We start from the raw sequence: 15194 nt of genomic DNA, 5'->3' as shown, positions 1-15194 counted from the left end.
AATGAATGAATGAGATTTGGTCTTATCACCCTCCCACCCCCATCTCGACCCACCAAATCTCTCCTCTGTCTACAAGATCCTGATTGCTTGTTAGGCGACTGTCTACACAGCAAACAAATGAGTCCCTTAACCTCTTCTCCTCCTGGTTAACTTATCTCCAAAATGAGATAGTTACTCCAAATTATCTATAGAGCCCTATCAGCTCTAAAAACCTTCAACCGAAAAAAAATAAAAATAAAAAGGGGCCTAATTCTTCATTACCACAAGCCTGTACCTACATTTACTTGATTATAAAAACTGCACTTCCTTTAGAATTTTCCAGTTAAGGCCCCACAGCCCCCACGCCTCTTAGCATAAGTGAGGTTTGGCAGCCCTTGTGCTACGTGATTTGTAATCTGTACCCCAAGTCAGCACTAACCTCAAGTGCTGGGATCACTGGTCCTGTAAAATTGACCCAGGTTGGGTTACAAGAGAAGTAAACCAAACCACATTCGGTTGTTTCTTAGGATCAGAAACACCACCTCTCCTTGTCCCTCTCAATTTAACACTAATTCCTTAGCAGTCCATGCTGTTGGTTTTGGGGGTTAGCCAGAGGCCCTCTGGAGAAGTCACAAAATTAGGCGTTCTGGGCCAAAAAGGCGCTGGGAAGAAGGCGGACCCGAGTGCAACAACCGAGCGCGCTGCGCCATGGCACAGCTGGGAGCTGGCGGTGGAGGCCGGTGTCAGAGGGCTGGGGGTCCTTCAAGGTCATCCCCAGCCGGGGTTGCAGAGCCAATCTCTGACCTCAGGGAGCCCCGGGCCTGTGTTTCTCCATCCAAAACAGGGACTAAATGCATCTAATGCTCGACTGAGTGCCAACACGTCTAAACCCCAACTTGGCCCATCTAACCCAAGGCCAGGGTCAAATTCGCAAGCGGCCTCAGGCCGCGTTAATGCTCTCTTGACGTGTCATGTGTAATTCACTCCTCAGACGGAATGCTGGGTCATGATACAATAAGACCGTCTTGGTTTCTCAAAGACACTCCATTGGCTCTAATGATACCATCAATATAAACTCACTTGTTGAGCTCGCTCGAAATCCCTGCCTTCCTGATAAGTCCCTGGCCGGTGGCACAGCCCCTGGCCCCTAACGGGCTCCTCTAACATCTGTTCACTGACCACTTCATCCTAACAAAGGGAAGGGCACCGTGGCTAAGCGCACACATCAGAGAAGTCAGACCTGGGTAGGCACCCTGGCTCTATCACTTACTTCCAACTGGGCCACCCAAGGCCCCTAAACATCTCTCTGACTCCGCTTTCCCATCTGTACAGTGGGACTAATAAATCCACCTCCTTCATAAGGACTGTTTTATAGATTACATACGTTAATAATAAACTGAGTCACTTAGCTCAGAGCCTGACTGACATACAAGTGCCGACTAAATGGCAGTCGTTATTATTACAAATTTCTTCTTTACGTCTCAAGTCACACACAGCCCTAAGGTTTGGGCTGGCCCTTCCTGGTACATGTTCTGGCACCGTGGTGGTAACATGGGGGGCTCCATCCATCACTGAGTATGTGCAAGACTAGGCTGGTCAGGCAGGGCAGCAAACAGATGGCACACGTGCCATCCTTCGCCTCCTCCGACCAGGGCAGGCATCTCTAACTCTGATTACAGCCTGCGGCCGGTCAGACTCCATTCAGAACTTCAGGTGGCCACCACCACTAGGGAGGAACCTGCCTGCTGTCTTCTGACCCGATGTGGGAGAAATTCATGCATTAGAAAGTAAGAGCAAGGAACACCCCTGTGTGAAAGTCATGAGGAACAGATGGAGGTCTGCCTCTGTCCACTTCCGTAGGCACCCAAGTGTCTGCTGGATGATGCCTTAGCCTCCAATCCATCTGGGCCCATCACCCACAGCACTAGGCCTAACACACAGGTGCTCAATGAGCATGGAGGACGGTGGGAGAGGCTGGCCAGACCCTCCCTCGAGCACAGTGCGGAGTCAAGAGAAGCACCCTGCGCTGGCAGGTTCACAGCCTGACACGGCCACTTATTCACCACATGACCCTGACCAGGGCCGTCCCTCCCCATGTGTCCCATGAGAGGGAGGGACTGGTCAAATCCCAAGGGCCCTTCCAGTCCTGACATTCCAATCCAGGAAGCACTTCCCAGGCACCCCCAGTCTAGGGACTCCCACTGCCCCACAGACCACAGCCTCATGTGCTGCTCTTAACACAAAACCCCACGACCAGAGGGGCCCAGGACACAGACACAAGGCACCAGGCAGCTGCTGGCCACATGGTCACTGCCAGCATCCACTCGCCCAAGCCTGGCCATCCACCCCGCCATCCCAGCCCATGCTCCCGGCCTCTATATCACCCCCACTTCTCCTCCCATCTCACTCGGGTCTCCGTCCCAGTAACACTGAGCACCTGCTGGAGGTTTCTGCTTATGGACCTGGCACCCTAGGGGGAGAGGTAGCAAATACAAAACAAACATACAGTAAGTCAAGAGCATGAACAGCCTACAAGGGACACGGGCCACAGGCCCTGAGGCGCAGGAAAGGCATGAAGGAAGATCAGAGAAAGAACATTCCAGGCGAAGGCAACAGCAGCTGCAAAGGCTCTCAGGCGACAGTCCATTGAGGCCAAGGGCTGGCAAACCACGGGTGGCGGATGCCTGCCTTCCCTTCGGTGCTTTCACGGGTGCTGACAGAGCACAGAGGTTACCAGAGACCCCTGCCCTTCAACCTGCAAAACACTTATTATCTGGCCCTTTATGGGTAAAGCTGGTTGACCCCTGGTTTCGAGTGTTAGACGCACGGAGAGGTGGTCGGGGCAGCTAAGACAGACTGTGCAACGAGGATACGGAGACTGGGGCAGAGGGGCGCCCAGGCTGTGCTGGGAACTCTGGGTCACAACGACCCCCAGCCTGGCACCTTTGCCTCAAGTCTGTCCCCCTCTAATCTGCCCTGCAAATAGCTGCCCGGGGGACCTTCCCAAAACACAGAGCTAAACATGTTACTCTTTCTCTCGAAGAGTGATGGCTCCCCGTGGTTTCCCAAAGCATGTCTTGAAGAACACTCGCCCTGTGGCTGAACTTCCACAAAAGGGTTCCACGGTTAAGCAAGTTTGAGAAACAGAGCATTCTCCTCTCAGATGTCCTCAAACCCCACGTCAGCACCTGAAAAGACTAAGAAGTCCCTCAGCAAAGGGATCTGTTGACTTTGCTTCACCTACTGTCCTTCAAACTGACCTGGCCACAAATCCCCTTTTTTCCACAAAAATTTCTCAACATTGTAAAGAACTAGTGTTGGTGGGCTGAAGGGCAAATTCCTCTGCCTGGCATTTGTGCTCTGACCCCAAACTCCAGGAGGTGATCCTAGAGCTCGTTCCAGATCCTGTGTGTGCGTGTGCAGCCTGGAGAGCCACCTCTGGTCTGTCCCTTGCTGTCCTCCTGCCTCCAGTGCCCCCAGTAAAGGTCATCTGGCCGCTCGGGCTCTGCCCTCCCCGAGGGAACACTGGGAGCAGTGCTCACGGTTACCAAGCGCCGGCCTGTGCCACTGGTGGCAGACGTCCACCGCGGGGCCCGTCCATGGTCCCTTCCTGCCTTCTTTGGTAACCCCAGCCCAGCTCTCCTCTGGGGGCCTCCCCTCAGCTCCGGCCAGCTCCCAGGGCTGTCGGCCTCAGCAGAGTATCCCCTCCCCTTGCTGCGGGGTGGCTGGTTCAGGGAGGGGAGTGCGGGGCGCAGGCCGGGCCATCGGGTGCCAGGCCAGGATGGGAGGTCCCCACACCACAGCTGGGACAGGATTCAAGCCCGGGCCTTCCGCCCACTCCTGCACTTCACCTCTAACTTCCTCCCGACCTGAGCACCCAAAGGCCTGTTCAGGTCCATTCACAGGTGCTTGGGGAGGTCTCAGGACGGCTGGAGGGTGCTGCCCATAACCACACATTCGCCAGGGAAGTACAGATACATCTCGGCCCAGGAGGCTGGCCTGGGCCACCCATCCCCTTTCAGAGAGGTGGCTGCTGGTTGTGAAATGGAGGGGTGTGTGGGGGGTGTCCAACAGGAGGGAGGGGTGGAGGGGAAGGGAATGTACCTGCTGGCCGTGCTTTTCCTTCCGGGGGTACTGGCTCCGTCAGCCTGCAAAAGAAATCCAAAACACCTACATGAGCCAAGGGGGGCAAGCCCAGATTCCACCCACTGCCCCCCCAGCCAAGCTCCCCCTCAACACCGGCCTTCACACGGAGGGGAGGGCTGGCACAATCTGGAGCTCCATTCCTCCAGGCTGTGAAAACCTGCCCCCAGTGGTAAGAGGGAGGCAGGACACTCCCACTCCCTCGCCCCCCACCCCACCCCCACCCCTGGAATTTGCTTGGCCCTTTAAATCCAGCTGAGCACCCATTGCCAACACAAACCCAGCAACCACAGGGCCCTGGGGACTCAGTGAAAAGTAAGTAACCAGCTAAATCTGAGATTGAATTGCACCATTTTTATTTTCATCTGGGATTTCCAATAAAACAGTAGCCGCAGATTTATTCCTACCAACCCGAGGGGGAAAATCCTATTATGTTAAAATATTCTGTCCCCCAACCCTACTGGCAGGGAGAGACAAGAGAGTGCTGGTTCTTAATCTCTTTCATTTGGGGTCGGGTGGGGGAATGGGGAGATAAGGCTGACCACATGAAAATTTCAGAAATCATAAAATTCTGGTTCAGATACAGAAACCGATGGCCCCAGGCCAGGAGGGAGCTGCCTAAAGTGTCAGGAGGAGAGAATGACAAACACCTGGGGTGCTGGACCCCCTAGGCCAGTGCTGGGGGGACCTCTGTGCAGAGGCTGAAGGAGGCTGCAGACATGGAAGGAAAGCACGGGTTGCACATGCATCCCCTGGCTTTGTCAAAACATTTATAATAACAGTAATCACAGAATCATGCAGGTTCCAAACTCTGGCACACGCCTGTTTCTGAATTCAGAATCCTTCCAAGTGTAGAAAGGTAATGCAATGTATGTGTTCCGTATTTCGAAACAACCCTGGCAAGGGTCCGGGTAGCCCTCCACCCCCTGGATGCAAGCACAGTGATGTTTCCACAGTGAAACCCACGCAGTCAGCCCTGTGGAGGGTAAATGAAGAGAGAACTTGTCTCCTCCGCCTTCAGGTCAAGTCCTGCCACCTCACCAGTTACCAAAAAAAATCTTTTTGTTTTCAAGTTCTTTGAATTTCAGGATTCAAAGACCTAAAATAAAAACAGCAGCAGCTACCTTTTGATGGGTGTTACAAACTGGCAAAATCAGATGGCGGACGTCGATTCAATCAATATAGAAAAATTACAAGGATTTGACCCAAAGGCGGCCAGATATCAGCGTGTCAACACAGCACCCAGTCCCACGTGACCAGAGTCAGTTGGAGCTGCCACACCCAGTTCTCCACAGTCCCCACCACTCCCTCTTGCCTTATACCAAGCCCTCCAGCCCGGCCCCCAGGGGTACCCAGGACCGTTCCCCCAGCTAACTTCCCCCAAGGGGGGGCAGTGCACCCACATCTAATGCTTCTTATTCAATCCTCCCAATGGGTCCCCCAACAAACATACACAGTAGCCCCATTTTCACAAGTGCAGCCAATGAGACTCAGAGAATTTAAGTCGTTCGTCCGACATCCCACAAGCTACAAGCCCAGGTCTGGATCACTCCAGTGTCCACCTTCCTCAGCTCTGGAATATTCTCTCCCACCAATATTCAGAAGAGCCATCGGGAAATGAGGTAAACCCACACGGCCCCCACTGCCCACACGAGGAAAATGCAAAGATGAAGGACAAATAGGGAGGTAGAAATGTGAGGCCTGGGAGGGAAAAATTAATGGGATGCTGGTGTATTATTTCAGTGGCAGAAACAAGAAAGTGGAAAATGGTTTGCATATCATTTCACTGGGAGCAAAGGAACAGGCTCAGTTACAGCCTCCTTCCGACATCCTGCATTCCTCAAAACTTCTATGGAAAGTGAATGGGAAGAAGTTTTAATCTTCGTATCGAAAGAGGCAGAAGAGGTAAGGGGTGGAAACTCTGCCCCAGAGAGCTTTAAAAAATCATTAAAATCCCCAATGATCTCTTGTCAGAACAGACTCAACTCTTGGCACGTATTTCTAGCATTTCACACATATTTTCGCGCTGTCTTGTTTTTTGGTCCTTTTCCTTCCCAGTCTCACCCAGAGCCAACCACACGTGGACAGTGAACATGTGGCTGGGGGGGAGAAGAGATTCTCTGTCTCCAGTATACCTCATCATCTCCACCTACGTTTTCCCTCTTGTTATGTTTGTGATAACATACACACCACGGGCAACACTCAAGTTTTGTTTTCCACCAATTTTTATAAAACAAAGACAAAATGCTAAAAATGTTCCAACAGTGGTTCAAACAAATCCTTGCACAGAAACTAAGGCAGAGCAACAGGAGAAATGGAGCCATGGGCAGGAGGAGTGCCACCTGGGCAGGTGTGACGGGGACATTTACTGGCGGATGAGGGTGCCAACGCGGGTGGGCGTGTCCACAGACAACACACCAAGCAGAGACGTCCGAGATGGCATGTGTCACTATCACAGGTCCCATTGATGATGGCACTTGGGCCTGGCCGAGTCCAGACCTACCGTAACGAAAGGGCACAGGCTTCCAGGCCCTCCCAGCCCCGGCGGGAGCTCGCGGTGCCGAGGACACTGACCCTCGGTGTGGGGATCCGTGAGATGTTGGGCCAGCTCTGTCCTCGCAACGCCCTACTGCTTGAATTAAGCTGAACCTCTGACACGGCCTATTTTCCAAATGGTCTAATACCAGCAATTTCCTATGATTCAACCTAAACCACAAGCTCACCTTTACCGGGTGTAATCTGGCCTGATTCTCGATCTGAACTGAAGTTCACAGGGTAGCGTCAGATAGATGGTCCTGCACCTGGACCCCTGGCCCTGCCGTTTCCTAGCTATGGGATCCTGGACAAACCACCCACGCTCTCAAGGCCTCGGCTTTCACATGTGCAAAATGGCAATGTGCCAACCCCAGGACCTATCTCCCGGGACCGGCGAGGTAACACAGGTACGGGTACCTAGCACGGGCTAAGTACCGAGTGCACAGCAGATGAGCGAGAGGCAGGGCCGACCTGCATCGGCCCTAGGCGTGTCCCCAGCCTGTCTCGGGGTAAGATCTGAATCCTGTGCTGCAGGTCGGCATCTCATGTGTCCACCAGACCCCACAGCTCTGAGGCTTCTTCCAAAGGGCCGGTCAAAACGACATCACATGCGGTGACACAGCTAAAGCACTAAGTGCAGGCCAGGTGTGCGGAGGAACCCTTCAGCAATGGAAACTCTACTCTGGCTGCCACTGGACCGCGTGCTCCTAGAGGTGCCGCTTCGGTCTGGCTCTGTCCGGGTCTCACCCTGGGCAGGCTGCTTCCTTTCCCTGGGCCTCAGGTTCTCACTGCTGAAAACAGGACAGGAGGCACGAGAGAGTTAAATCAGGTCATCTCTTGCTGCCCTTCATCTCTGTGACTCTCTATGGAGCTGACCTAACCTTAACCACCACCCCCCGCCCCCTCCCCCCGCCCCCCACCCCTGTGCAAGTGAACCAGGGCGGACACAGTGGGCCCAGGACAGACCCTCCTCCTCAGGCCCAGGAGGCTGGGGGAGGGGTAACAGGCCTGCACCGCCCCACCCCCACCCCCACCCCTCAGTAAGCGCACCTGCCCCCACACCCCTTCACCAGCCCTATGCATTCCTTATACACGGTTCTCCTTAGGACCCAGGCAAAGCTATGTTTGGTTTCCTTCGACCCTCCTCTTCCCTCCCAAATGAATGTTAAGTTGTTCTTTTCCATTCTCTTATTAAGGATTTTCTTGGAAAGAAAATATTATTCCAAACCCAGAAATTTTATTTCTGAAATTGTGCAAATGTAAGTTGTAGGACATTAGCTGCATTTCACATTTTGTGCAAATGGCAGAAACAGGCAATTCGTGTGCTACGGGATGGGGGCTGGCCAACGATTTCGATAAAATAAACCCTTTTTTAATTTAAATGCTAATGCACTGAATTAAAATTTAATAACTGAGGAAATTGAAAAGCCGAGCAGGAATATTGGAAATAAATCCAAGCAGAAACAGCTGAAATTAAAAATTCTAGAGAGTAGGAGGATAGCAGCTAAGCTGTCTTATATGATTACATTTTTTTTTTCAGAATGAAGCAAAAAAAAAAAAAAAATCCTATCTCTCGCTGGCTCTAGGGCAGTAAATCCACAGTGCTGTGATTTATTGCTCAATTTTCCTGAGGGAAAAAGGCTTTCTTTCATGCTGAAATATTTCATAAATTTCAAGCCAGCATAAATTCTTAATTTAAAAGTTATGGAGGTCACATTTAGTGCACTGGTACGGTTCCAAAATCTTAAAGGAATAGCAGCGACCAAAAAGAAAAAAAAAAAAAAAAAAAAAAAAGGAAAAAAGGAAAAAAAGGAGGGGTAGAATTTGCTCCTTTTTTTTTTTTTCCTTTTTTCATTTTGGTTTTAATTCACGAGTTAAAATTTCATTATTAAAGATTCCTCCTGGATGGATGGAACCCAAGCACATGGGGGAACTGGTATGTGTTTGGAAATCTGCCGCAAAAGATGAAGAGATAAAGATTTAATTTAATTATAAAAGGGCTTTTTTTTTTTTTTTTTTTAAGCCACTTGAGGAATTTCTGGTAAAAATTTCCTCCCTTCACTGCCCGGGAAGGGGTGAGGGTGGGGGCGGGTGGCCAACGTAATTGCTTCTCTCAGATCTCCAATCTTTTGTGCACACTGATATATTCATTTGTTATACAGCTGTTCAGCGGCGGAAAGAATGCTGGGGCGCCCATAATTCTAAGCAAATCAATCAAAAATTAATGATTTGTCATGCTTGCACAATGGAGGAAAACAGCTCCTTGGGTCCTGGCTGCCTGATCTCGAAGAATGAAATGCCTTTCTGCGATAAGAGAACCGAGCCGGAGGCTGAGCGGGGCTGAGGTGCCCCTGCGAGGTGGGTGCTCATGGCGCCCGAGCCCTGAGCGGATGGGGGAGCGCCGCCATCTTGGCCACGGCGTCTCCCCAACATGGTGCCTCGGCCCCGCAAGCCCAGGGCCGACCTGGCGCAGCACATTTCCGTGGTGGAACGACGAGGATCTGGCCTTCTCCCTCCCCCACTGCAATGCAAAACTTGCTTCCTCTTGGGAAACATCAAGGACTGCCCCATCTCCCCCACCAGGTTTGACGCGTCCTCATTCACCGTTCCCCCAACACTCCTAACCCGCCACCGCCCGCACTTTTCACCCGCTCTACGGGATGGGGACCACAGTTCCTGGAGCGCCCGTGTACCCCCAGACCGTGCACTCTTCCTGGATGAAGACCACATCCCACCCATGGCCATGGCTCCAGGACCCGGCTTGGGGCCTGGTATGCGGCAAATATTCAGCAAATAGGGTTGAATCCATTAATTATTATTTCTCGGCAAACACGGATAACGAAGTTGCTTAGATGAATAATGAACTGCACTGGCGACTAGGATGAAATATAACAAGTGATCTTAAATAATCGATCGCTCCTTTTATTCATTCAACGGATTATTCCTTGAAAGTCTACTGTGCTCAGCTTTGGGTAGACAACCTCAAACCCACTGGTGTACAATTCCAAATGCCCAAAGTTCACTGCTTCTTGGCTTCTCTCCACCCTTGGAAGGGAAGAGTGAATGTGAACCCAGGAGAGAAGTTCTCTGCGTGCTCAAATGCCTTTAAGTCACGTGAATGCTATATGCACAAGTATCCAGTGCAGGTGACTCCAAAATACGCCTGTGTACGTCATACGTATGTATGTTAGAATACAGAAACACTGTTCGTTATTACTAACAGGTACAACTGACCCTGTAGGAAGCTGCTCAGCCTCAACACCGAGGGAGGCCAAGTGCACTTGACCTGGAGGCCTACCAGAGGCACTGCATCTGTCGGACGCACCTGCCAGAGTCCCAAACCCTACCCAGATGATCACCCCATCTCCTACTACACTGAGGCCTGGTGGAGAAGTGGGTCCAAACAACTCAAGACTCATTTACACAACTCTTTCCTTTCCAATAGCCAATGGATCCCCAAAATTTAACTTGAACTTTCTGTCTCGCTGAGGCACAAGGCTCAAATCAGGAAGTCAGTCACTCATCCAGAAAGTACTTAGTGGCATCTTCCGTACCCCAGACGTTATTCTAGGCAACGGGATATATTCCTGCCCTCATGGCGATTACATTCAAGTTGGGAGAGACAGTAGTGTTAGGTGTAATAAATTAGTAAAATTTCTCTTATGCTAGGAAGTAATCATTTCTGTGAGGGGAAAACAGAGAAGGGGAAGGGTAACCAGAGTGCCGGGACAAGGAGTCAGGTGATCAGAGCAGGTGTCTCTAGGCAAACAATGGAAGGCAAGGTATCTGGGGAAAAGGGAATGACCAGTAAAGACCCAAGGGCAGGAGTGTGCCCCATATGCTCTGCGAACAGCAAGGATTTTATGAGTGAGGAAGAGAGGGGAGAGGTAAGGGACGCTGGCCCATGCAGGGCTCTGGAAGCCACGGAAGGCCTATGGTTGGCTTTTACCCTGGAAAGCCACTGGAAGGTTTTGGCAAAGTGACATGATTTGACTTCCATTTTAAAAAGATCCTTCTGGCTGCTGTATTGAGAAAGGACCAGGGGGAGGGGGCGGGCAAGGGTGGAAGTAGGCAGGAGGTGAGTTAGGAGGTCACTGCCACAGCCCAGGTCAAAGATAAAGGTAGTTGGGATCAGGAGAGTGGCAGCAAGGGGGTGAGGAGGTGGGTTCTGAATATACTGGAAGGAAGGACCAACAGGACCCTCCTGATAAACTGAATCTGGGCTGTGACGGGAAGAGTCAGGGAAGATTCCAAAAATCTTGGGCCTCCACACCAAGAAAAAAGGACTTGTACCTCTCTGGTACATGAGAAAATGAATCACTGGCACAGCATCTTATAAGGATCAGCACCCCACATCAAATCCTCTCAATAACCTGCAAAGGGGACACTGCACAGCTTTAACTATCCCCCTCTGACCAAGAATGAGCCAGCCACCCAGAGGGGCCAAGTGACTTGCCCAACGTCACACAGCAGGTCAGTGGCTTGGCCAGGGCTCACACATCTTCTCACCCAACTCCATGGCCATTTCCTCTACACATGTGGCCCTTCGGGTCTAAAAGCAACAAGTCAAACTGGGCCCCAAACAGCGTAGGTGAACTTTTGCCTATCAGGTCCCAACTCAAGCACAGGCCGCCCCTGCTTTTATTCACTGGGTGTGTTCTCAAAAAACACCTATTAAGGGCGACCCTTCCAACACTAAGCAATATCATTGCACGTTACAAGGACGACCCCATTCCCAGGAAACTATATTATAAATTCCCTAATTAGACCTTGCTTCTTATTCTTGGATCACCTTTGGCGATATGTTTCTAGCATGTGGTGCCTGGTTTTTTATTCTGTATTTGTTTTCCACCCAAATGTCGGGGACTCAAAGCTCAGGGGTCCAAGCAGCAGGGGTGGCAGGTGGAGAAGACTCTGAGCTAAAAGAAGTGGGTATTTCAATGGGTATGTGTGTCATGCACTGTAGATGTGAAATTCTGAGAGGCCATGGGGGACCGATGCTGAATCAGACCCTGCTCCTTGTCATTCACCCAAATACAACCTATTAAGTACCTACTGTGTGCTGGACACCAGAGTTGTCACTGAGGACACAACAGCTGCAAGAACGGTGGCAGAGACGGGCAGTGATTACTTAATCGTTCCATGCTATCAATTTATAATTACCAACCGAGATATGGCTCTCAAGAGGAAGGCCTAGACGCCACAAGCATCTCTGACAACAGGATCCAGGGAGACGGCGGGGTCAGGGAGAGCTTCCCCGAGGGAGGGATGCTAGATGCTAGAACAGGAGCTCCTGCTCAATGAGGGAAATGTTCGGTCTAGATGCAAATGAAGCTGACACCAGCTGAGTGCCAGGGAGCACCGAGAAGGGCACCATCCTGCCCAGCAGGGAAGCCTGGGTCCCTGAAGCCTGCAGGCCACGGCCTTCTCTGAAGACCTTCATCTTGGGAGGAAGGGACCAGCCCACTGACAGGCCCGGGCTCTGATGAGACCCCAGGCGGGAGCCCGGAGGCCCGGGGAAACTGGCCAAGTTTCCAACTAGAAGGGAAAACAAAGAGAAGTGGCCAATGTCTTTTGCCTCTTGGCCGCGATGCCCCTCCGCCCCTCCGCCCCTCCGTCCCTCCCTTGCTCTCTGAGGTCAAGTGTCAAGAAACAAATCAGGCTGCCTAGGAATGAATCTGCACGGTTCTTTCAGTCTCACAGGCGTTTCCAGGTGCGGGAAGGACCTCCCCTCTCTGGCAGATGGCCGGACAGTCTGGAACAGGGCTCTAATGCTGATGTCCCCATCAACAACACCACCACCACCACCAACACGGTCACGGCTGTCTCTGTCGTGCCATCAACAGCTGGTGCTTATGGGGCACCTGCCACCAGGCACAGGGCTTTGGGCATCACCCCGAGGCTCCATGGGCTGCCCTGAAGGCTCACACACCTCTAAAGCAACAGCTAGCTGCAGAGTGGAGGCAGGGAGCCCATGGAGGCCACTATCATCTTCCATGGAAGAGATGGCAATGGTCAGGAACAGCAGTGGAGGAGAGAATGCTCTAGAACAAAGGGCTACTGGGAGCACCAAGGATCCCCTAAGATAGCATGTGGGGAGCACCTGGGGCAGAGCCTGTATGCAGCAGTCACTCAATAAATGGCAGGTTTAAAAACACACAAATAATGGCAGCTGTGGAGAAACTCCTGCCTTGGACTGTGTGCAGAGAACCTGGTCTCCTCTGTGCATAGCCCCAGGCACTAAGAGGAGGCCCAGAAGTGAGAGATGGAGGAGGAGGAAGCCCAGAAGTGAGGGATGGAGGAGGAGGAGACCCAGAAGTAAGGGATAGAGGAGGAGGCGGCCCAGAAGTGAGGGATGGAGGAGGAGGAGACCCAGAAGTGAGGGATGGAGGAGGAGGAGGCCCAGAAGTGAGGGATGAAGGAGGAGGAGGCCCAGAAGTGAGGGATGGAGGAGGAGGAGGAGACCCAGAAACGAGGGATGAAGGAGGAGGAGGCCCAGAGTGAGGGATGGAGGAGGAGGCCCAGAAGTGAGGGATGGAGGAGGAGGCCCAGAAGTGAGGGATGGAGGAGGAGGAGACCCAGAAGCTAGGGATGGAGGAGGAGGAGGCCCAGAAGTGAGGAATGGAGGAGGAGGAGGACCAGAAGTGAGAAATGGAGGAGGAGGAGGAGGAGGAGGCCCAGAAGTGAGGGATGGAGGAGGAGGAGGACCAGAAGTGAGAAATGGAAGAGGAGGAGGAGGCCCAGAAGTGAGGAATGGAGGAGGAGGAAGAGGAGGCCCAGAAGTAAGTGATGGAGGAGGAGGAGGCCCAGAAGTGAGGGATGAAGCTACCTCCCCGTCCAGGGCCTGACTCAGGACCCTGGGCAGGAGGAGGGCAGTGTCCTGACCTTAGGCAGGAGGGGCAGTGGCCTCCCCAAGAGGCTCGTCCTCATGTCAGTGCGCCAGCTGCCAGCTGGAGCCCCTGGTCCACGCGTGGATCTGCAGGGTCCCTGGGAACTCCCAGCTGCCTCACGCGTGTAACCTCTATTCACTCAGCTGGGCTGGATCACAGCAGGGTCTGAGGCTGCACCCAAAAGGCTGAGGCTGTGCGTGAGGTCAGGTCCAGCAAGGTTATTGGTTCTGGGTTGGTTTTTAATTTTTTATATTAAAATAATTCTAAAAGGAGAGTCACAGAGAAACTATGGGGAGCTCCCTTCCACCTCTCAGCCAACAGAAAGGGCTTCGGGCAGGGGAGAGACCGTCAGAACCGTGTCTGCAGAAGGGCTGCCAGAGGGGGCAACATAAAGGCAGTAAGACGAGGTAGGGGCTGGTGCCAGCATCCGGAGGGGCAGCTGATGCCTGGTCTCTCTCCCTGGGGCCAGCAGGCAAAACCCTTAGGCTCCAAGCGGCTGCTGGGCGCCTCTGGGGGAGTCAGGGGAGGCACAAGCCCTGTCACTTGCTAGTGGGACCCTGGCCTCTCAGTGACTTGATCACTCAGGGCCTCGGTTCCTCCCTCCGTAAAAGGGGAGTGATGCGTGGGCCACCTCACGGCTACTGTGAGGACTAAATGAGCTCACTGGCCACATGCTCAGGGCAGGGCCTTCCCGGCCACCTAGTACTGGCTTAGAGTCCAGGAGGAAGGGCCTCCAACAGGGGGGATGCTGGCAACCCTGGGCTCAGGCATGGGGTGTAGGGTCTCACTTAACTTCCTCCAGCACGCTGGGTGGTAGGGACGGTCCCCAGTCCTGCAGACCCGCTTGGGTCCCAGAGGCGGGCCGGGTGCAGGGACCAGCGGGAAAGAGGCTTATCAACCAGGCCTCCACCCCAGATGCTCTGATTCCGGGTTCATGTTCTCAAACCCCAGGCCAGGCGGCCCCTGAGGCCCGGAGGGCTGACCTTGGTGAGGGACGTTCCCATCTCTAGGAGGGGACACGCTCCTCTGGGTGCATAAATGCTGCTCTGTTTGTTTTCTTTTCAAAAAAGAAATGCGTCTCAGTTCTTTGCAGTCACACAGTTAATCTCTCAATTTACAAAAGAGCGAGTCACGTGCCTGGATTCCACAAAAATTCTCTCTCCAGGTTTATGATTTTACAGAAAACTCCAGGGAAAACTGCCTGGAGCGAGTTAAAACCAGATCGGCCATAAACCATGTCCTGGTACAGCCTCACCAAGCCAAGACTCAGATTACTCATTAAATATGTGATAAATATTCGCTTCAGATCAGCAGGAAGTGGGGAGGGGGGTTTACAAAAAAAAAAGAAAGAAAGAAAAACTTTTTTGCTTCACGGGAGAAAAAAAAAACCTATTATAAATAGAGTTGCAAACTCTAAATTAGTGAACCTAGAATTGGGGGATGGGGTTTTTAAGCCCTCCCCCCCCCACCCCTTAGGTATGTTTAAGTAAGGCAGTAAAGGAAAAAGCTACTCCTCGGATCTCTTCAAGGAGATCAAAGTGGAGGCTTGGGTCTCCTGGGACTTGGCCACCGGGACGCTGGCATGCCCAGTCAGGGAAGGGCAGCCACACCCCCAGGCCAGGAGACCCCTTCCTCCCCTGACTGCTG

At 52.5% G+C, this 15194-nt stretch overlaps 1 protein-coding gene across 21 annotated transcripts in view; it reads right to left on the bottom strand.

The window, feature by feature from the left end:
• The window catches only part of ZNF618 (zinc finger protein 618), a 184133-nt gene that overhangs the window by 78348 nt on the left and 90591 nt on the right, over window positions 1-15194 (bottom strand). For all 21 annotated transcript variants that reach the window (XM_072842479.1, XM_072842457.1, XM_072842461.1 and 18 more), the window contains one exon: window positions 4084-4127. In XM_072842479.1, the coding sequence (XP_072698580.1) occupies window positions 4084-4127 (44 nt within the window). Of the gene's footprint in view, window positions 1-4083; window positions 4128-15194 lie in introns of those variants that run through there.

The sequence above is a fragment of the Canis lupus genome, chromosome 10, assembly GCF_048164855.1.
Source record: "Canis lupus baileyi chromosome 10, mCanLup2.hap1, whole genome shotgun sequence".
In the NCBI taxonomy this organism is placed as follows: domain Eukaryota; kingdom Metazoa; phylum Chordata; class Mammalia; order Carnivora; family Canidae; genus Canis; species Canis lupus.
Note: the sequence above shows the minus strand (reverse complement) of the source record. Positions and strands in the feature narration are given on the sequence as shown.